This window comes from Pipra filicauda, unplaced genomic scaffold (assembly GCF_003945595.2).
Source record: "Pipra filicauda isolate LSUMZ 115617 unplaced genomic scaffold, ASM394559v2 scaffold7_size6619720_pilon, whole genome shotgun sequence".
NCBI classification, from domain to species: domain Eukaryota; kingdom Metazoa; phylum Chordata; class Aves; order Passeriformes; family Pipridae; genus Pipra; species Pipra filicauda.
Genome location: NW_024104976.1, coordinates 1,004,155 through 1,024,870, shown reverse-complemented (window position 1 = coordinate 1,024,870; position 20,716 = coordinate 1,004,155). Strand labels below are relative to the sequence as shown.

At 39.1% G+C, this 20,716-nt stretch overlaps 1 protein-coding gene across 1 annotated transcript; it reads left to right on the top strand.

The window, feature by feature from the left end:
* The first annotated feature begins 302 nt into the window (after nucleotides 1-302).
* Nucleotides 303-11,143, top strand: HDC (histidine decarboxylase). The gene is made up of 12 exons (XM_039390068.1): nucleotides 303-1,510; nucleotides 2,321-2,493; nucleotides 3,518-3,631; nucleotides 4,369-4,491; nucleotides 5,310-5,444; nucleotides 6,330-6,473; nucleotides 6,726-6,792; nucleotides 7,602-7,764; nucleotides 7,870-7,960; nucleotides 9,119-9,217; nucleotides 9,911-10,012; nucleotides 10,197-11,143. The coding sequence occupies exons 1-12, from the start codon at nucleotides 1,483-1,485 to the stop codon at nucleotides 10,956-10,958; spliced, it is 2,001 nt and encodes a 666-aa protein (XP_039246002.1). The 5' UTR covers nucleotides 303-1,482; the 3' UTR covers nucleotides 10,959-11,143.
* The last annotated feature ends 9,573 nt before the right edge of the window (nucleotides 11,144-20,716 follow it).

Sequence of the window (20,716 nt, the reverse complement as noted above, 5' to 3'; positions counted from 1 at the left end):
TTTTTTTCACTTATTTAATGCCTTTTTATCAATTTGGATTTTTTTATTTCAGTACATTAATCTGATGTGTGTGTATCAGAGCATCTTTGTCATATCTAGAAAACAGTTCCTTCTCAAATATCTAATTGCAACAGGAACTAGGAAGGGTTTCACACTGTTCTGTAGACATTTTGCTGTGAGAACAATGTAACAGCTTTCTAGAACTATGAAAGTGTTTGGGCTGTGTTTGGGTACACGAGGCAGAGAATTCAAGCTGCTCTGGCAGCCAGTTCTCTTCTGTGTGACGAGAACAGAAAAACTGCTGTCGTGTATCAGATGAAGGCTCTGCCTGATCTGGTGTCCTGTCTCCAGCAGGGTCTGCCCTAAGCAGGAGCCTGAGGTATAGCAAAAATAGGGCAAGAATATATTGTACTGGTAGTAGTTTCTCTTCCTGGTGCTTAGTCCACAAATCCTACCTCTCTCTTTGCCCAGGGCTGCTTGGTACAGTGTAGAGCAAGTGAAGATGGTAAGTGCTCAACAGTGAGTACAGTGTCAAAGGTTGTGCTGGCAGAGATAGGTCAGGATGTGTTTTCAGGCCCTAAAACTGGAACAAGGGGGAATCTACATAGCTGTCCTTTCAAACAGAACAATCCAGGTGGAGGACTTGGAGGAATTCTGGAGAGACAAGACCAAATCCCAGTTCTTATGTGTATCATATGTGAGGAAAGCAAGCATAATGAGGGGAAAAATATGCATTTTCCCAGCTCAGCAATCTAGGGTGATATCCATGGAGGAACATCACCCTGGTTTGTGTAACCTGCTCTGATCTGGAAAGGCAGGAAATCCACTGAGAAGATCATTGCTGCTTTGTATTGCAGTTCTGGAATGACAATAACTGTAAAGCCTTTCCTTTTAGCAGCGTGGGACTGACAGCATAAAGACTGAAGATTTGTGGGGATGTACGTATATTCTTATTGCTTTGGGAATTCTCAAAACAATTCTTAAAAAAACCTCCTTCCCTGTCTGCAGTGTCAAATTTGTTCTGTGCTGGTGCCTTTTAATGACTAGCACAGTAGTTGGGTGTGCTGGTGTAACATCTGCTGGCTTTTATTTGGTTTTGGAAGTTCTTGAGCTTTTTCTCTCCCACAAGTCTCCTTATAATATGCCTTATATTCATCATGTGGATTACTCTGAGACTTCTGAAAGATTGACTGAAAGTGGGAAAGGGTTAGTGCAGAGGCAGCTCCTCTTAGCGATACACTATCTTACACATCAAAAGGGCACAGATGAGAACATGAGAGATTGTAAAAGCCCTCACTTGGGAGGAGTTAGATAAACACTCACCAATAACCTGCCTACGTTAAACCTTTTCCAGAATGCGTGAGTCTGAGAGATAAAGGGAGCTATAAAGGGGGAAGCAGCCAGGAGGGCACCAGAGGGAACTGCCCACAGCTCCCGAGGGGTCGTGGCCCAGGTTTGGAGGTGCTTCTGTAAGGAATCAGTATGGAGCCAGAGGAGTACAGACAGAGAGGTGAGTGTGCTCTTGCAAATAGGTATCACTTGCTCATGGAGATCAACTATGGTAGGGCTGGGAGTGGTCCCCAAAATTAGGATGGGCTATATACTCTTTATTTGCACACATGTCCTTGAGACTTGGATCTGCTGAGGCTGAGACAAAAATGTGTCCCAGGACTGAGTGTAAATTAATGGATTTAGAGTCCATGGGTAACTTAGCCTTTTTGGTCTTACTTTTAAGATAGTGTGGGAAAGCTGCAAAACTGTAATTCTGAATAAACTTGTGGTAAGGGTTTATGCACGGTGGCTTTTCCCCAGCTGACACTGCGATACTTGTACAGTTCTGGAGATGGGGAACAAACTTTAGTTCCAGGGGTAGAGGAGATTGCCTTAAAAAGTGGAGAAGAGGTGTGGAGCTATGCAGCTGTTTTCAGAGGATGCAAAAGGGGGTATGTTATAGTGACAAGGAAGTGTAGAGTATTATAAAAATTTAATTCCTGTGAAATGCAGTTTCAGTTAATTTTTAGGCAAGAAAGTCTAACCTCTCAGTAATCAAACAAACTGTACTTGTACCCTTACTGTGTTTTAAAGGTACATTTGAACTATTGAAATAACCCTGTGAGTCTGTTCTGTCCCCATGAAGCCTGTTCTGGAAGCTGTGTCCCTATGTTATTAGATGGGACCAGTAGGGTGTAGGAGGGAGGTCAGTTCCACTGGCTGTGCTGGGAGCAGTATTCCAATGCTAATGACAGATTGTGTGCAGTGCTGGTACTGCTAGGTAGTTTTCACATAATTGAAACTCAAAACACTGGTTTGCCTCTTCCAGGGAAAGAGATGGTGGATTACATTTGCCAGTACCTGAGCAATGTGAGAGAGAGACGGGTGACTCCTGATGTGCAGCCAGGTTACATGAGAGCCCAGTTGCCGGATTCTGCCCCAATGGATCCTGACAGCTGGGACAACATCTTTGGAGATATAGAGAAGATTATTATGCCAGGGGTAAGCAATAAAGTTTAATCATGACAGGAAAAAGCCCTTATTGTCTGGGGTGAACACCAAATCCTGGGAATGCACAGGTTCTGCAGAACATTTATTTAAATGAGTAAAGTACCCAAAAACGTAGAATAAGTCTTGTAGACATGTCCACAGAAGGATGCCAGGGATTACTGTTGTGTTTCTACCTATAGTTTTAGGGGCTAGACTGAATGTATTTTTGACATGTGTTATACATTAAGTCATATTTGCTTATAGGGAAACAAATTCACCAGTGTAAGAAAATCATTAGCTTCACAATGTCTCTACCTGCTGACCTGTATAATATCTATTTCAGAGATGTGGAAACTTGGGCACAGCAGTTGTGTACATGTAAGACCTGTCTCCTGTTCTTTGAATGTAAAGGTCTTGTTTCTCTTATACATAAGTACTGCAGATTCTGCTAAGGGAGTTCATATTATCGAATTACATGTTTTATGTAAGAAGTCCTTTCAGAGTCTATTCTCAAATTTTTTTATAGATGTTTGCAGAAACTTGATCTGATGTAGGAGAGGTATTCACATTACACATGCTTATGCTGATGTCCCACATAGAAACTCCTTCAGGTGTATAGAGGGGTTTATATAGTTGTAGATTGCTATGTGTAGCTACTTATTTTGTTTGACAAAATGAGCAAGAGCAACTTTGTTGCATGAATTCCCTTTATAAAGATAAACATTTTGATAAATCTTTCTGACTCTGGTCTTTTGAACATGGCACAACATTCTTTCCTGTTCAGAATCTTCGTCTGCCTGTTTAATTCAGATAAATGCTTTTGCTGTTGTTTGGAATTTATCTAACAATGACAGAGTGTTAGTGCTGCACTCCTATTGATACTATCTCTGCAGCTTTCTGCTAGCAGATGTACAGTTGCACATATTATGTTACTGTGATCCTTTTCCATCACTTTAAAGATCTAATGATAATTGTTACATCTCATGCAGAATTTTGTCACATTTCCAGATTTAAGTTCTATATAATTCTGTTCTAGGTAGTCCATTGGCAAAGTCCTCACATGCATGCCTACTTTCCAGCTCTTACTTCCTGGCCTTCACTCCTTGGAGATATGTTGGCTGATGCAATTAACTGCTTGGGATTCACATGGGTAATTTTTTTTTTTGGCTATTTTAGATATTCATTTCCTGTGCGTAATATGCAAGAGCAGGTCATAGTCATTCTTTCTTGTTCTCTGAGTCAGTCTAATTATTTGCTTTAACCAACTGTATGTTGTTTGCATAAGTGAAAAATTCACTTAAAAAAAAAAACTCAAAAGGTTACTTATTAGTAAGAGGTGAATGAAGAAAATATACCACTAGAAATGTCTGTTTTCTAATTTTTTGCATATCCCACTGTGAGCATTGTTCCCTATCATCCAATCTCAGTGCCAAGATTGTTACACAAGCACTGCAGGCAATAAAGCAACCACCATCCATTACTACAGGCTAGATTGGGCTCCAGTCCAGTTCTCCTGCTCCTTTGAGAGAACACATTTCCTATTTTTCCTCTTCTGAAAATAATTGTTTGGTGGCCTGGCCCAAAATACTTGAGTATTTTGTGTCCTCCTGCAGCAGCTACACAGCGCTACTTTGTTATAACTCTGCTTACCTCAGTAGCCTTCTGAAGCCAATGTTCTCCCCAGTGGTGAAGTTGCCGAGATTTTTAGGTGTGTGTCTCTGTGTAAGAAAGCAGTAGAAGCTCATAAACCTATAAGAAACTGATGGGTATTGTCTCCATGTAGTTGTATCAGATCAGCTCATTGCCTCCCTTAGCCCTCAGCTGGCAGAGGGATCAGTGCCCAGGGTGAATTACAGTCTGATTCTCTTTTTTTAAATATTTTTCTAGGCCTCCAGCCCAGCCTGTACAGAACTGGAAATGAATGTGATGGATTGGTTGGCCAAAATGCTGGGACTTCCAGAGAAATTCCTGCACTACCATCCTGACAGTGTGGGTGGAGGAGTATTACAGGTAGGGGACATTAGAGGTCTCATCGTTTTGTTTTCACTCAGGTGAATTTTCCCTCTGGGTGATAGTTTTCCTAGAGGCAAAACCAACAAGATTCTCTGTATGGGTCTAAATAGAGACAAATCCCAATTTGGCATTATTTTCCCAAATTTTAGTATAACATAGAAGATTACAGAATAAGAATTGCTATTGCTTTTAGTGCTAACTGTGTTAGGGACGAGCAGCAGCTACTCTTGTGGCCTTTCTAAGGATAAATGAGAGTCAAATTTCATTTCTTCAGTCTGTTTCACATCACCAAATTATATACTAAAGTGATTCTTACATAATTAGAGAAGGAATCCTTATCACTGTCCTTCTGCCACAGTCCTTAGCCACACAAAAAAATATTTTTCCTTTTTGTCATATCTACTTTGTGTCTCTGAGGGGTGCAAGATCAAGGCCTGAACCTTGCCTCCTTTTGGAAGGCTTAAGCAAGTATCCCATGGAATCAGTGTTGAAGTTCTGTGTTGTTATAGGGGGTTTTACTTACATTTGTAATTTTATGGGAAATAGTACATTTTATCTGTAGAACAAAAGGAAAATATGATTTATTTACTCCCCCCAACTCAGTCCTGCACATAAAAAATATACAGCAGTTAAAAGGCTTCGTTTTGTGTTGCTGGCCCAGAGAGCTGCTCATCAGCTAATGACTTTCCACTGCATCACAGAAAAGGGGTAGTAGGAATAAAAGAGGGGGTGGGCAGCTGAGTACTGACTTCAGTGAATCCCTGGCAGGATAGCAACGAAGTAGCAGTTGCAGTAAATGAGCAATGTCTTTGCAGAGCACTGTGAGTGAATCCACCTTGGTTGCACTGCTAGCAGCAAGGAAGAACAAAATTCTGGAGATGAAGGTTTCCGAGCCAAACGCCGATGAGTCCTCGCTCAATTCTCGCCTCATCGCTTATGCATCTGATCAAGTAGGTTCTTATGATTACAAAGAAAACAAATGTGCTCCTGCTGTCTCACTCAGACTATGCAATGTGAACTCTCATTTCTCTACCAAAAGGCAAACACAGGAATGCCTCACAAGCATGAACCGGTTCCTCTAATAGCGCTTTCTGCAGATGAGGAAACGAAATCAGTGTTAGGCGAGGTTTTGTGGGGTCCTGGCAGTCCTCAGGAGGCTGTTCCACATGACTCATTTCTAAAACTTCCTTCCTGTTTTTCACAAAGCCTTACCCCAGTAACTAGGTGCTGATCTCATGCTGCTCCAGCTCTTGTTTGTTCACAGCCTCCTTCCACTCAGAACAGGCACGGTCAAGGTGCTGTTACCTCAGTGCTGCTCCTGGCTGTGGGCTCCACTCTGGGCCTCTGCCTGCAAACCTGTTCTGTCCCTGGGCTCCTGAACTAAACAATTGTATTTGCATGTGAAAACTGCAACAGGAGAGACTAAAAGGACTTTTTCTTATGAGGTGTTTTGGTCTACCCAGAAGTAAGCACACTTTGGGGGATTTATCTTCTTATGGCAGGGAGGAGGGAATAAACTGGGGAGGATCTATTTCTAGAGGCTCCTTTAGGCACTGAGTTTTGATAAATGGCCCTTCAAACACAAGATGAGGATGCCTATCACTATATTTGTTTTAGAGACAAGTACCCAAATAAATTAAGCATTCCTTGGAATTACAGTGTACTATTTCTGATAGATACTTAGAAAGAAGTCACTTTCAGACTTGTATAATATGGATTACAATAAGGACATTACCTCTGCATTTCTTGCCACCACTGTCTTTTCATAAGGCCATAACTTACCACAGCTGTTCAGCCTCAGAGCTTGAGTTCTTACTGTTTTTCTTATTTTAAAGGCACATTCTTCTGTAGAAAAGGCTGGCTTAATTTCCCTTGTGAAGATAAAATTTCTGCCTGTGGATGAGAACTTTTCCCTCAGAGGTGAAACTTTGAAGAAAGCCATTGCAGAAGACAGAAAGAAAGGCCTCGTGCCAGTCTTTGTATGTTCAACTTTCTGGCTGAGGGTATTGGCATAGTGTTGTATTCTTAATGTCAAGATAAAATTACATCTGAAACATTTCTTATTGTGTTAAAATACATCTACTGAATGTTAAAATGTATAGAAGAGTGTCTGTTTTACTGAATGTAAATTTTGAATGTTTTGACTGTCTACCTAACCTGCCCACTTTTAAAGTGCTGCATCCATTTATTAGAAAACCCCAATCCATCTTAACAGATTTCGTTTCTTCTAGGTTTGTGCAACATTGGGTACAACTGGTGTCTGTGCTTTTGACAGTCTCTCAGAACTGGGTCCAATTTGTAAGTGTCTTTTTTTTTCCTGATTTTAAACTATGAAAGCATATAAAAGTAGGGAGACTTTTGCATGCCAAAAACAAGGAGAGTAGAAACACTGATCAGCTGAGTTTTTCAGACATATCTTAGGGATCGCTGAAGTCAGTACAGGACTTTGCAGTGATTTCTGTGAGTTTTAGATTAGGATGCTAAAATACATTCTATTCAAGATGGATGAAATTTGCCAACTGATAAATCTTTAATGTGGTTATTCAGGAAATACAGACTGTGCAATACTGTTATGGGATGGATACATAAACATTTAAGCTAACAAAGGAGTTTTGAAAGTAGATTCTAGTAGGACATCCTTTGGATCCACCAGTTTCGTAGGTGAATTTGTCATGATTGCAGATTCTATTCCAGCATCAATTCTGCCCAAAGCTTTGGAAGACCTGAGGTGCTTTCTCATATGGGTCAGATTGTGGCTTCTGTTTCTGGGTCCTTTTTGCTTGCCCCGCTGTCTTTGTTCTGGCTTTGTGCAACTGAGTGGTACTGGGGAATTTCATGTAGTAAAAGGGCAGGGGAGAGAAGTCAATCATTAAGAAGTCCCACTCACATCAAATGTGAAATAGTGAATTTTGTTGTAGTGTCCACCCGATTTCAGCATTATCCTGTATTTTGGGGTTATGGATCCACAGCTTTAGAATAAAACTAGATTGTCAATTGTTTGTCTGCCTCCTCCAAAAAAATGCACCTGTTTTTTTCAGAGAGGAGAGATTAAGCATGCACTTTGATTCCTTATGTCCCTTACATAACAACAATCTCAATTCCATCAGGTGATGCTGAGGGACTCTGGCTTCATATTGATGCTGCATATGCAGGAACAGCATTTGTATGTCCTGAATTTAGGCTGTTCTTGGATGGAATTGAATATGCAGATTCCTTTACTTTTAACCCTTCTAAATGGATGATGGTTCATTTTGACTGCACTGGATTTTGGTGAGTAAAGGCAAAATGCAAACAACACCACAAGAATAACATGCAAATTGCAAAGTATTTCTCTGCACTTATTTTGCTAAACCCAGTTCCTTCTACAATTGATAGGGTTAAGGATAAATACAAATTACATCAAACCTTCAGTGTTAACCCTGTCTACCTCAGACATGCCAACTCAGGAGCTGCAATTGACTTCATGGTAAGTTATTATTTAAGTTGATATTTTATATTGCATATAAAATGTTCAAACAGACTGTGAAATTCCTCACACTCTGGAGCATGCTTATCTTACAGATGATCTGATTACATAAATCCAATTATACTTAGATCCTAATACAAAGTAAATAATAAAACTTTGCAGCGATCTGTGGTTATGAAGATTGATTATAAAATTGCTTTCAGATTGAAGTACTTAAGATTTTTACACAGATAGAGATCCAGCCTTGCCTTTTTAATGAGAAGGGTCATTTCTGTGCATTGTGTTGCTGAAGTAATTCCTACTGATGCCATTTTGGCTGAATTTCTTGTATCTCTGACATGTAATAAAAGAGAGAAAGGAGTAAGCAATGGAAACACGATGCTCTGAAACAGCAGGAGACTGAATTACATTTTGCTTCAGATTAAGGTATTCATAGGAGAGCCAAGAGGCATTTCACTTTAGATACCTCTTACAGCAGATTTCAGTACAGTAATACAAAGGAATATTCACTGCCAATTATTTCTGCTATGATCTCACCCTAGTCCTGAAAAGATAATTGTTTTCTTGAAATCAATAGTGCTTTTCACTAGAGTGCAAGTGGAGGGGAGGGATGGAAAAAAAAAGATATTGAGTCCCTCTTGTGGTTAAATCGGATCCTGCATGTGATTGTGTAGCTCCCTAGAAATACTCCTTTATATGTTTTCTCACTCTTTCGCTTGCAGTAGGTGCTACTTTGTCTGGAACTGCCTACCCCTGTATCAACTCTTGTTCAGGATGGCACTTAAATATGCAAATTACAGGAACTGAAGTGAGCACTCAGTGCTGAAGTGTAAATGGCCACATCTTAAATTGATCATGCTCTTAAAATGCAAAAAGTTGTTGTTATTGACTGATAATTAACTTAAAATTCTAATCATGTCTAGGCCATAGATTAAGGGGAATAGCCAAAATCTTATTTTTGCAAATAATTGAAAAATATGGAGACACAGTGTTTCTTTGATGGCTGTTTCCTAGGCTTAGCAGATATTCAGTAATATGACACTATTTGTCTCAAAAGAGATTTCTGGCCTGAGCCTGAAGCAATAGGTGTAGCAGTGTAAGGGGAACCCTCCTTTCTGTTGTTTCTGCACTCATCGAGGCACTGTTGTGTTTTCACAGCACTGGCAGATTCCACTGAGTCGCCGATTCCGGTCTTTGAAGCTGTGGTTTGTGCTTCGCTCGTTTGGGGTGAAAAAGCTTCAAGCTCACGTCCGACATGTATGTGAATTAACAGAGCAACCATACATGTGTTATGTTCATTTCTTGGTAGCTGAGATTAATAAGTTCAAAGGTTCAAAGATGAGTAACAGAAATCCTCTGACATGCAAAGCTTGCATGTGAACACTAAACGTGTGCTCTTAAGTAATCTGTAAAGATTAACTGCGTAGACAAAACGTTTCCTGTCCCCTTCTTGGAAGCAATAGGCAATAGCAGGCGAGTTGGTAAGTCACAGCCTTCTGCCTGTTGCTGAGTACTGATCTGTAGGAGCTTTCTTTGAGGCAGCTGTTTGAGAGGCAGGCTGCGATGAAAGGCTGAACCCACCACTGTGAAAATGTACAGGCTTAAGTCTCTGATGGAGAGTAAGTACAAGGATCGTATTGTGGATCAATGGTTGCCGCAAAAGGACTCCAATCTGAGAAGGCGCATTGTTTTCAAATGTTCTTCTGGAAAATCCCTATGTATAGTCCAATTACTCATGTTCATTGTCAAGTGTTTGGGCAAATAGACAGACTTTAAAATTCTTAACTTTGTTGTCATTCTTCTGTTTTCTGCTATCCATGCATTGAAATGATGTGTTTTAGTAAGGAAAGAAAGTCTTTTTAACTATCTAATATAGTGGTTTACAGTGGGTTTGTGACAAACCAATATATAACTAGGGTTATAGGTTAATTAAGTTTTTCTTAATTATAGGGTACTGAAACAGCCAAATTCTTTGAGTCCTTGGTTAAAAGTGATCCGCTTTTTGAAATTCCTGCAAAGAGGCATCTTGGACTGGTTGTATTTCGGCTAAAGGTAATGATTAGATCTTTTGTATGTCTCTTTGGAATGAATTGACCACAGCTGATCTCTCCCCAGATGTTAAGAACTGTGAATAAACTTTCATGTAAGAATTTGTGATCGCAATTCTTAGAGATGTTTGGATGTCATTGGAAATTCTAACTGTAGTATTTCTTTTTCTTATTCACATTTAAAACAGGGTCCCAACTGGCTGACAGAAAAACTCCTGAAAGAACTAAGCAGTTCTGGCAGGCTCTTCCTCATTCCAGCAACCATTCATGACAAGTTCATCATTCGCTTTACTGTAACGTCTCAGTTCACAACCAGGGAAGACATTCTGCGAGACTGGAACATCATCCAACACACTGCAGCCCAAATTGTTAGCCAGAATTATGGGCTGCACTGCATCAGTTCTGATGATGGGGCAAGAATCCCTGCTATGGCAGTAGAGCCCAGTTCTGATGCCATTAGTAATGCTTCCCAGCTTTATCTAGATGGAGGGAAATCTAAACCACCTTCCAGAAAAACAGTAGTTCAGCCTAAGAAGTTATCGGTGAGTCCCAGTACACGTGTGATTAGTCAACAAGTGAAAGGTCAAGGGGATCCTCTAGATGACTGTTTTCCAGAAGATGTCCAAGATGTTACCAGACATAAGTTAACCTCTTTTTTATTCAGTTATTTATCTGTTCAAGGCAAGAAAAAGACAGCACGTTCCCTTAGCTGCACCAGTGTGCCAGTGACTGGTAGTCTTGAGCAGTGTAACCCCAAAGCTGCAGCCACTGACAAGGAGGAGTCTCGTGCAAATGCCAGGGTTCTTTCTAGCCTGCCTGAAGACATGATGATGTTCAAAAAAAGTGCCTTCAAAAAACTAATTAAGTTCTACAGTGTCCCAAGCTTTCCAGAGTGTAGCATTCAGTGTGGCCTTCAGCTGCCTTGTTGTCCTCTGCAAGCCATTGTTTAACAAGTAAGAGAGCTTAGTCCTTAGAAAGAGAACCAAAGTTTGCTTAATCATATGCAATACCACATGTTCTTTTGTTCAATATGTAAGCAGTGGCAATGACCACTGAGAAAATTACTGTGCTTTTACTGGTGAAAACCTCATGTATTTATAGATTAAAATGTCAAATAAATCTTGTAGGCATATAACATGAAACCCTGTGTTTTGTAGACTGTGGTAAAGAAAATGCCAATTTCTGCCTTATCCCTCCCGGTAATGGGCAGTTTCCAGCTGGTAGGTGAACAATTTTGACAAAGTATACTGGCCTCAGTAGAGGGTAAACAATGTAGGTCTCTATTTGCACCATTGATTTTGGGGGTTTTTTTTTGATACCTTGACTTGAACTCTTTAGACTGCTGTGAATTTAACTTATATAACAAACACCTCAGTATTTTGAAACAGAAGCTCCAAAATTAACCATCCAAAATAAATAAATAATTACATAAAAATGTAATATTTTTAGCAAAGTATTACTAACATTTGTTACTGTCACAGCTTGAATCTGAGCTCCAGCCCCAGTGAATGACGCACAGGCACACTGGGAGGGTTAGTTCCTTCATATTTGTAGGGTGCAAGGAACTATGACTATGTGGTACTGATTATTTGCCTGTTTCTGCCACTGTGTCAAGCAGTGCATAGGTTCCCTTGACTTCAACTACCAAGTCCTAATTGGTCAGCACTTGCTTATACTCAGCTTTAGACAATAGAAATCTGTTTCATTAACAGGAAATACAGTTAATGAAATTTATTCACTACTCTTTTCTCAGTTTCTGTGCTCTGTTCTCTCATTTACCTTTTTTCCTGCCTACTTCTATTTTCAGTTCTTTGTAAGGGGCTTGTTGCTACAGTGCTCATTTGCTCTATTCATAGAGCAGGAAAGGAAGTTAAAAATAAAGAAAAGCTAAACCTTGTCAGATCCTATAGAGCTCCTTAGACCTGGGAAAGAGACTTCCACTCTGCAGGTGCCAATATCCAAGACTTTGCGGGGTTTGCCAACAGGCAAGGATATCTTGCTTTGATCCACGAGATGTCACCAGCGGGCAACAAGTAACTGGAAATTTGCATTAAATTGGGATTCAGGCTCACCGTGCAAGACAGGGAGCATGGGAAAGCCCAACACTCCTCATGCTGCTAACCACAGGGTGCTCCAGGCTGCAGCATTTTCTGTGCAGACAGTCTCCTCTCTTTTCTCTTCAGTTTTCTATTTTATTATGATTTGATAGGAGATTACACTGTAATGGTACAAGACAGCATGCAGCATTCTAGCTAGCTGTGTGACAGCAATCATACCACGAAGCAACTCTTACTTAATTACTGGTGAATGGCAGAGAGCTGGGATTCAGAATGGATGACTTGTGGCTTCAGAGAACCGGTGTAACAGGCCAGCTGTGTTTGTTCTTTCCTTACCTGTGTCACCTGACACTCCCACTGAAATTCACAGCTGGGTGTTTTTCAGGATTGCTAAACTGAAGCCTTCAAGGGTAATTTTTCAGTTTCAAATGTCTTTCTGTCACATTTCAAATTCACAGCTACTACAGTTTCTATTAAATGCTTATTTGCAGTTTTACCACAGTTTTTCTGGAAGGTTTCAATCAGATGTGACAGGTTGACCTGATCTAATTCATTGGTGCAGCCAAAAGGGGTGATTCTGTTTCCCTGTCCTCCTTATGTGACCTCCTAACTCCACTGCCTCCCTTGCTCCAGCTCTGGTGCTCTTCTGACAGTTCAGTGATGAATTCAGCTCACTAAGCTAGCAGAAAACTGTGTTTTGCTGGGTGAGTTCTCTGTTGACTCACTGAGTAGAACTGGCTTTTTAAGGAATCATATTAGTACCAATAGTAGGACTAATACATAGGAAGGAATGAGGAAGTAATAAGCACCAGCTTGATCTCCCTCCCCTACATGCTACATCCCAAATTCTCCCTCTGTTCCCTCCCACCTTAGGAAGGAATGCAAGGTGTCTACTAACCAGGCAAAATAATTTTTGTAAATGTAAGAACCAAGTTCTTAGTCTATGGAGAGATAAATCACTGAACCTACTCACGGTGGAGTTCAAAGCCATTCCATTTTCACCCTCCCTGCCTGGCAGAGGTTCAGGAGATGAAGGTCAGTGAAATACATGCTCTGGCACTACTTAAACTGTGCTAGCATCAGCAGTTTATTGGTATTTTTCCATATCTTTCCCAACTTCTGAGGGATGATGCTTACAAGTCTGTAATGCATCAGGATGTCTAGTAGGTCAGCTAGGTGAGCTGAATTGACATCTTTGTTCACTGAAATAATTTGCAATCACCAACTTTGAAAAAAGTCTCCTTCAAAAGGAGTGAGCCACTCCTGTGACTAGAATTTCCAAGCAAGTTTTGTCTAATGAATTACCCAGGTCCCTCCTAAAATCAAGAAATCTTGATGTTATAGGGTGCCTTTACTTTGCTGCAGCTCTTTTATGTTCCTTTATGTTAATTACATTGCTTTTGAAAGATAAAATGGTGCAACCTGGCTGGAACTAAACATGCCATGACTTGTTAGACAAAGCCATATAGACAGTCCAGATTTGTGTGCTATACGCTTCTGTTCTTCCTAAATTTATCGGATCTGAAACCTCCTTCCTTTTAGAGAAATTGGAATTTTGCAGCTAAGAATTTGTTTTGCTAGAAAATTGCATACTGAATCTCCTTGCAATACCGTGTATTGAAGCTAAAAATCTTAAACTGTTTTGGATTGAGTGGTGAGCTTGGATTTAGCTCTCTGCTCATTTATGACTGGCTAAAGAAATTCTAGGTGAAGCTGTCTGAGTCACAGTGAGACTCATCTTTCTGCGCAGAGGTGTTAGGAGCAACTGCTATGAAATTCTAGGAACAAAATTGTAATAGTCTACAGTGACACGTGAGAGATTCCTAGTGTTGGATGGTAACTAGATTCTTGGCATTCTTGTCTTCCTTGGATGGACATGGTTGGGATTTGCCAGAACAGATGTGCTTTCCAGGATCAGTGAAGGGAGCTGTCAAAGCTCAGGAATTAGCTCCTCTTCTAATACAGAAACTCCAAAGGGAGCCTTGCTCAATTCTCTTTCATGAAGTTGAGAAAATGTTTCCATCCCATAAATAGATTTTGAAGTCTGTAGGCTCATTACAGATACACAGCCAAACTGCTTCCAGAGCTATGCCAGCAGAAGTCAGTTGAAAGTTCAGTTTAGTTGTGTTAATTCAGGTATCCTGGTCATTGCAAGCAAGCTACTTGTGCTCTCCTCTGCTGAGGACTTGTTATCTGTCGATAATTGGAGTGGCCAAGGGGAGATGAAAGGGTAAGGATTAGGAAGAAAGCTTGGCTGAGAATTTAAAATTACTCCTTTCCACCAAAGTCTGACTTCACTTTTTTTCACTTGTGATGGAAGAGTAAATGACGTCCATGTGTCCAAATCCAATGTTGTTTTTTTAACCACAACTTTAAGCTTGAATCAGATTCAGCATAAAACTCACTATGAATTTATTAAATCCTCTGAATGAGACACTCAAATCAAACCCTACTTGTATAACCTTTTACTGTCCTACCATCAAGGCAAGATTATACTCAGCAAACTTTTCAAAGGCAGTAGAGTGTAAGCAACATTCACAGGTGCTGCCAACAACAGAATCAAGTGGTGGAATGTGCTTATCAAAGAACTGTGTTTTCTTAGAAAAACGGGAGGGGGGAGAATATGCTTTGCTCTCACAACCTTATTTACTGAGCAGCAGCAAACTAAACAGACAAGTTCTGCCCTCTAGTTCAATCTAAGGGTACTTCAGCCCCTTTCACACGAATAAACTGCATGCATATGCTAGAAAACAGTAGCTTGAGTAATTCCTCAAGAAACTGCATAGAGTGACTGAGGTTCTGTGGCTTATTCCTCTTTTCAAGGAATCTCTTCAAGGCATTCTATGGTTCAGTGTAGAAAGGAGAAGCAGAGGAAAGCTGCTTTTTGTACTCCCTAAAGTAAATAGAAGTCTAATAACTTTGGTGCCTTGGGCTGTCCTCTCTTGAAACTTGGTATGGATAAGAGGTTATTGAAGAACCAAAGCTTCCTCTCTCTTCCAAGAAAGAAAGTGGAACAAATGCTAAGTATTTCAACAAAAATCATGGAACCCCCCTTCAAATTAGGAGATTAGTAGTTTACTTGCAGTTGCTTCTCACATAATGGTTAAAGGAGTCATAATTTGTGAAACAGTTGTTCAGACGTATAATGTGATATGGCTGCAATTTTAACTGCAGTGAAAAGAAAACTGGATGCAGTTGTTATTTCAGGGGCACAGCAGTTATATTGATAATTTCAATAAATATTGTTCTAGAAAGATGTGAAGCAGTTTCCCAATTTTAAATGCTTATGTACAGCAGGCTATGTTGCAAAACCATATATTTGAGATGCAAGAGATTTCAAATGTACTAGAGCCATGAAGTTCACTTGGCAGACCTGAGAGAAAATATCGTCACAGAACTGACCCTAGAAAATGTTGGTAGATCATGTTACTGTACACATGGAAATGCTGGTCTGAATGAAATCTATCCCACCAAGTGAAGTGCCTCTTGCTGCATGAACCTCCAGCATTTTTCAGTAGTTAGCACTGCACTGCCTCTGGAAATGACACAGTGTAAAATGTCATGGATTATGGCCACCGAATCCTTTGCCTTCACAGAACTTTCATCAGCTCTGTCACCTTTCTATAATAGAAACGTGACATCTAAAATTAAAACAGGTATTTATATGTGTGCTGGTACTCATTTATATGCACATACAGTGTAGTTAATCACACTGTGGATTTCTGCAAGCTCTGTTAGGAAAAGAATTTCATTATCAAATCAGTCATTTCTATGATGTAACATGGTTTGTGAGTAGCCAGAAGGACAGTGGAAGTCTTACCTTCCTGAAACCAGCTGGATATTTTTATTTGAGCAAATTTTATTTGCTCAAAGTTCCAAAGATTTGGTTTTTTACTACTTTTAAGCCAAAAGTTTTGTCTAACAATTATCTCACTAGATCCCTGTCATTGTGTTTTCTGTTTCAATTGCAGCTTGTATCTCCTCCCTGGCCAGTGTCCTGCCCTTCACATATGTGCACCTCTACTACCTGTACCGTTTCCTTTGCTCAGTTACTGAGTCTTGTTTTGAGTAGGGATATATAACTGTTTCCCTTCATCCTTTTAGAATTTTGGCTACTTGGTTCCCAAAAAAGGAGTTACATTATTTCATAAATTATCAGACATGCTTGAAATTTAGTGCAATACACTAATTTGTGAATTATAAAGTGAACTATAGACTTTGAAATGAATTTTGATTGTATGTGATTTGATTGCATTTTGCAACAAAATTTTAAAGACATTTTAACAGAAAGATATGAAGAGCAATATTTGCATAAATAAAATAATACACTAGGAATTGACTTGTACCAATGGACTAACAACCTTAGAAAATTGCGATCTATTGCTACCTAAGTTTCAAATAGAAAACATCTACATAAGTCATCTGCTTTCATGTTTTGATTTCTGAAAGACAAGGAAGGTTTTAGCCTTGCTTCCAGGAACAGAAGGTTACACGACTTTGGGTTGTCTATGTGCATATATATGTCTGTATCTGCTCCCTCCTTCCCCTCCCTGTAACTTGAACCTGTTGGCTGCTTTCAGACAAATTTGAGAAAGGGTCATAGGTCTCAATGGTATTAAGTTCCTACAAGTTCTGTGATAATAGCTGAGTAGGGATAAAGAGACCCCTGAAATGCCCCAGCTAACAAAAAGGAGGCAGAGCTGTCAGATACCAGTGTGTCCACATAATGGAGACTCCTTACAAATTCTGCTCTGTGATTATATTAAATGCCATCCAGTTTATGATTATGATTTATATGAATTGCACAAAAAGATAGGAAATCGCTTCCACTTAGTTCTTGTAGTCACAGGAGTGTTTCATTCTGTGGTCAAAGCTCCATTGTAGCAAACTGTGTTCGGTCTGATGGAGAATTTGGCATTCAGTGTGTCACACAGTGAAGATGTCCTGACAAGAAAGAACACAAAATCTTCCAAGAATTACACAGAATTGACTTGTGGGGAAAACTACAGGATGTGTCCTTCCATAAAAGACAAAATAGGCAGAACCCATGTAAAGTTTGTCAGGAAATTTAAATTGGGCTCAGTGAAGCTGGGATTGGGGAGAAAGGATTCCTGCTATTTTATGTATGTAGCTTGTTTGATTGGATAAATATAATTATGTATTTTGAGTGTGAAGAATGACAAAGCAAGATTTATATTATTTAATTAAAATTGAAATATCTTTCAAAGTACTTTGAAAAGAGTACATTGTTTTTAGCTCTTTTTATAGATCACAAGTAAAAGTAAAATATTTTAAATTAGAAGAATTGTTTCAGTTATGTGTGGAAAAATATTTTTACTGTTTTTGGAGTTCAGAGTTGACTACAAAATTATGACCTTAAATGAGGAAAAAAACCACCCTCATTTTAATACTTTGAGGTGCATTTATTCTTTTCAATTGGAACAGTCCAGACTTCTGAACTTCAGGAAGTTTGAAACTTGCTTTCTAAGAAGCATACTGAATTCTTCTGTCTTGCTCCTGATAGCTAACAGATAAGATTTGCTGTGCCAAATTCTCTTCCTGTGGGTGCAGTCTGTTGGAATTTAGCAAGCAGTATCCTTTTCAAGGCACTAGAAGGAAGGCACTGAGGTCTCTCATGTTTGTATTTCTGAGCAGATTAAGTTTCTGTAAGTAAGGTAAAAACTGTTGAGTATATGTAAATATTAAGACCAGCTCACATTAGATATCTTATACCAAATTGGTTTAATAGGTAATATAACAGAAATACTGGTAAGAAAGGGTAAGCTGTTCCTTAACCTTAAATATCATGTTCCCCAAGTGCTTCAGGCATGTTGCTGTACCACATTACAAATCTAAACAACAGCAATTAAGGACCTCAATTCCTGGGCAGATGGAAATTCATATTTAAGCACCAGTATAATCCCTTGAGACTTCTGTTTCTCCAGTAGAGATGTGTTAGAGATAAGATAGGTAAAACTAAGACCAGACACTGTCCTAAAACATAGATGAGTTTATACTTCAATCTTCAGTAACACCGGTCTTGTTGCCAAGGATAACTTCTCTCTGCTATGTCTCCTGTTGCTTTTTCTAGTTCTATAGTTTTAAATTAGAATTTTACTACTTAATATCTTAGTAATATCTTATTCTCTCATGCTGCTGGTCCAGAATGTTGCTCTTCATTAACTGGAACCACGTTGCTTTAAATGGATTACCTCATTATCAAAATGAGATAAGCCTGCAAGGCACCTTATGTCATTCAAAAATGATGGATAGAATATTATAAAACATGCATTGAGCCCCATTAAAAAAACCAAATCACCACTTGCTAGTTAATATTTATAGGCCAGATCTCAGCAATAGCAATGTGAAGCTCCTTTTTCTGTTTCAAGTTAAAATTCCATACTGAGGTGAAGTCTGGAGGAGAAGAAAATATATTTACTTGATCAGCACATAATTTTAAAATAATTGGCAAGCTTTTGGTTAATGAGCTGAGCTTTCAAGGTATTCCAATAATTCTAGCAATTTGTGTAATAACATTAATGATGTGATCTTTCTAATAAGATTTTTGATCCAAAAAGCTCAGTGCCTGCTAAGTCAACCACATGTTTAAGTAAATTTCTTGTATTTGAATGAATGAACTTGGCTCGCTATAAATTTGAATAACCATCACTGGTGGTGTGTTCCATGATTTATGTCTCTGTTAAAATGTACACGACTAGATCAAGTCCTTCTTGTAGAAGAGAAAGAAGATAAAAAGAGCTGCCTAATGCATGAAAAGCAAGAGGACTCTCATTTTGATGCCAAAGAAGGGACTGTAAGGAATGACACTTCCATACACCACAGGTGCAAACTGTATGAGGTCTGTATTGGACATGAAGGAACAAAAAATGTAAGCAAAGAAATACAAATAAGTAACTGTTTTGGAGACAAACAAGGTTTTTTTCAAGTGATCCTGAAGATGGTCAGGCGAGGACAGAAGTGCAGTGATACCACTAGAGTGCATTGTAGATGGTTAGTGCATGGACAGCATTGCAGGTATCAAGGCCCATGTGAAGGCAGTCTGGGGGTCAAATGACTCGTATAAAGGCTGGGAGGAAAATGCTATTTACCATGAGTGAAGGTCTCTAGGTCAGACCATAAATGTGCCAGTTAGGAAAAGGAAAGTATTTCTGCTTTGATTGTACTTAGATGAAGATTGGTTTGTGTCCAGGAGGAGCTACCACTAAAAACGAAAGAAACAGACCTGTGAGATATGGGAAAGAATGCTTTCAATAAAAAAAATTGTGAGCAGAAATGATTCAGTTCAGAAGAAAAATAAAAAAAATGGTATAGCATTCAGCAAAAGCTTTTTGCAATTATGGCAAGGACAATTTTAGGGACCCTGTAAAGCATCAAACACATGTAGTAAGTAGGGAAAGAAGTAGTGTGCAGAGTCAGAAAAACTATGTAAACTGAGTTGATAAAGAATGATCCAAAGGTCCAAAACTAGCTGATAAATTGAAAAGGACAGAAAAGGAAGCAGGACCTTTGGATTTAGCCACAAGCCAATCATTAATTTTTTTAGAAGGTCAATGCAAGTAAAGTGACCTTAGCAAAATCAACTGAATCTTATAACAAGTATTTGAGCAGAACTAGCATAAACTTAGGGCTTGAGGTATTTAAAAAAAGATGACTGGTAGCTAGGAATTAGACAGCATCAAGAAAATTCCTTTTGAAATTTAAAAAGAATAATCCTTTCATACTTTTTGGTACAAGAACAGTGTTTGATGTAATTATGTTACAAGTGACTCCTAAAAAACTGAGTGAGTTACAAGAAAGTTCTGCAGTCATATGAAACTGGGTAACATGTTCTTGGTATCATGCTAACTAAAATAATTAACTTTTCTCCAAGAACTATGTAAATTCACGGAAAACTTGTACTGTGCTATTTGTCCTGGGAAGGTGTAGTGTTTACCCGTGTCAGAAAGGCAAACTGCTGAATGAATAATTACTTAGTAGAATAAGACTTGCTTACTCGTATTATCTAAGGCATGTAAAAGCTGTGGCTGATTTGCTGTATTCTAAACTTTCTATTATGTTTTAATATATGTTACTACTAGTGATGTTTATCTTTATCTGCTGTAGGTATGTCTGCTGAGTTCACTAGCACTGCCTGTGATCTTGCATATACAAGTACTGTTAAATATTGTGTCTGTTCACAGCCGTGCCCCACTGTACCAGCTCTGGAGAGCTGGAGGAGTACTGAACAGGGCACTGCTTGGGTGATAAAGGCAGAAGCAAAAATCATGTTCAAAGAAAGATGCAGATTTTTTACAACTTTAAACGGAATAACTCGGATAAAAGTAATTTTTGCTGTGTCTGTTTTTCACTTTTGTAAGGCAAAACCAGATGATTTAAAAGTGAACTTACGTGCAAAGTTAAGAAAGTGCAGAATAGCACAGTCAGGCTAAGAGGAACACACTAAATATGAGTAGAGCTGGTAGCAAACATATTTCTCCTTGTAGACAGTTTCTGTTGAGTAGAAGTACTTTTGAAGATATGTCTGTTGATTTTATCAGATTTTTGCAGGGAAACATAAGTATAGGTCTATGAGGAGCTAACTGGTTTAGGTTTTAAGTTGATTTTTCGTTGTATCACGATAAAGATTTTGA

Bases quoted from the DNA above. Each gene is read 5' to 3' on its own strand.
- HDC (XM_039390068.1), top strand. From the start codon at position 1,483: ATGGAGCCAGAGGAGTACAGACAGAGAG. The intron at 1,511-2,320 runs GTGAGTGTGCTC...TGCCTCTTCCAG, and splicing joins AGAGGAGTACAGACAGAGAG to GGAAAGAGATGGTGGATTAC. The intron at 5,445-6,329 runs GTAGGTTCTTAT...CTTATTTTAAAG, and splicing joins TCGCTTATGCATCTGATCAA to GCACATTCTTCTGTAGAAAA.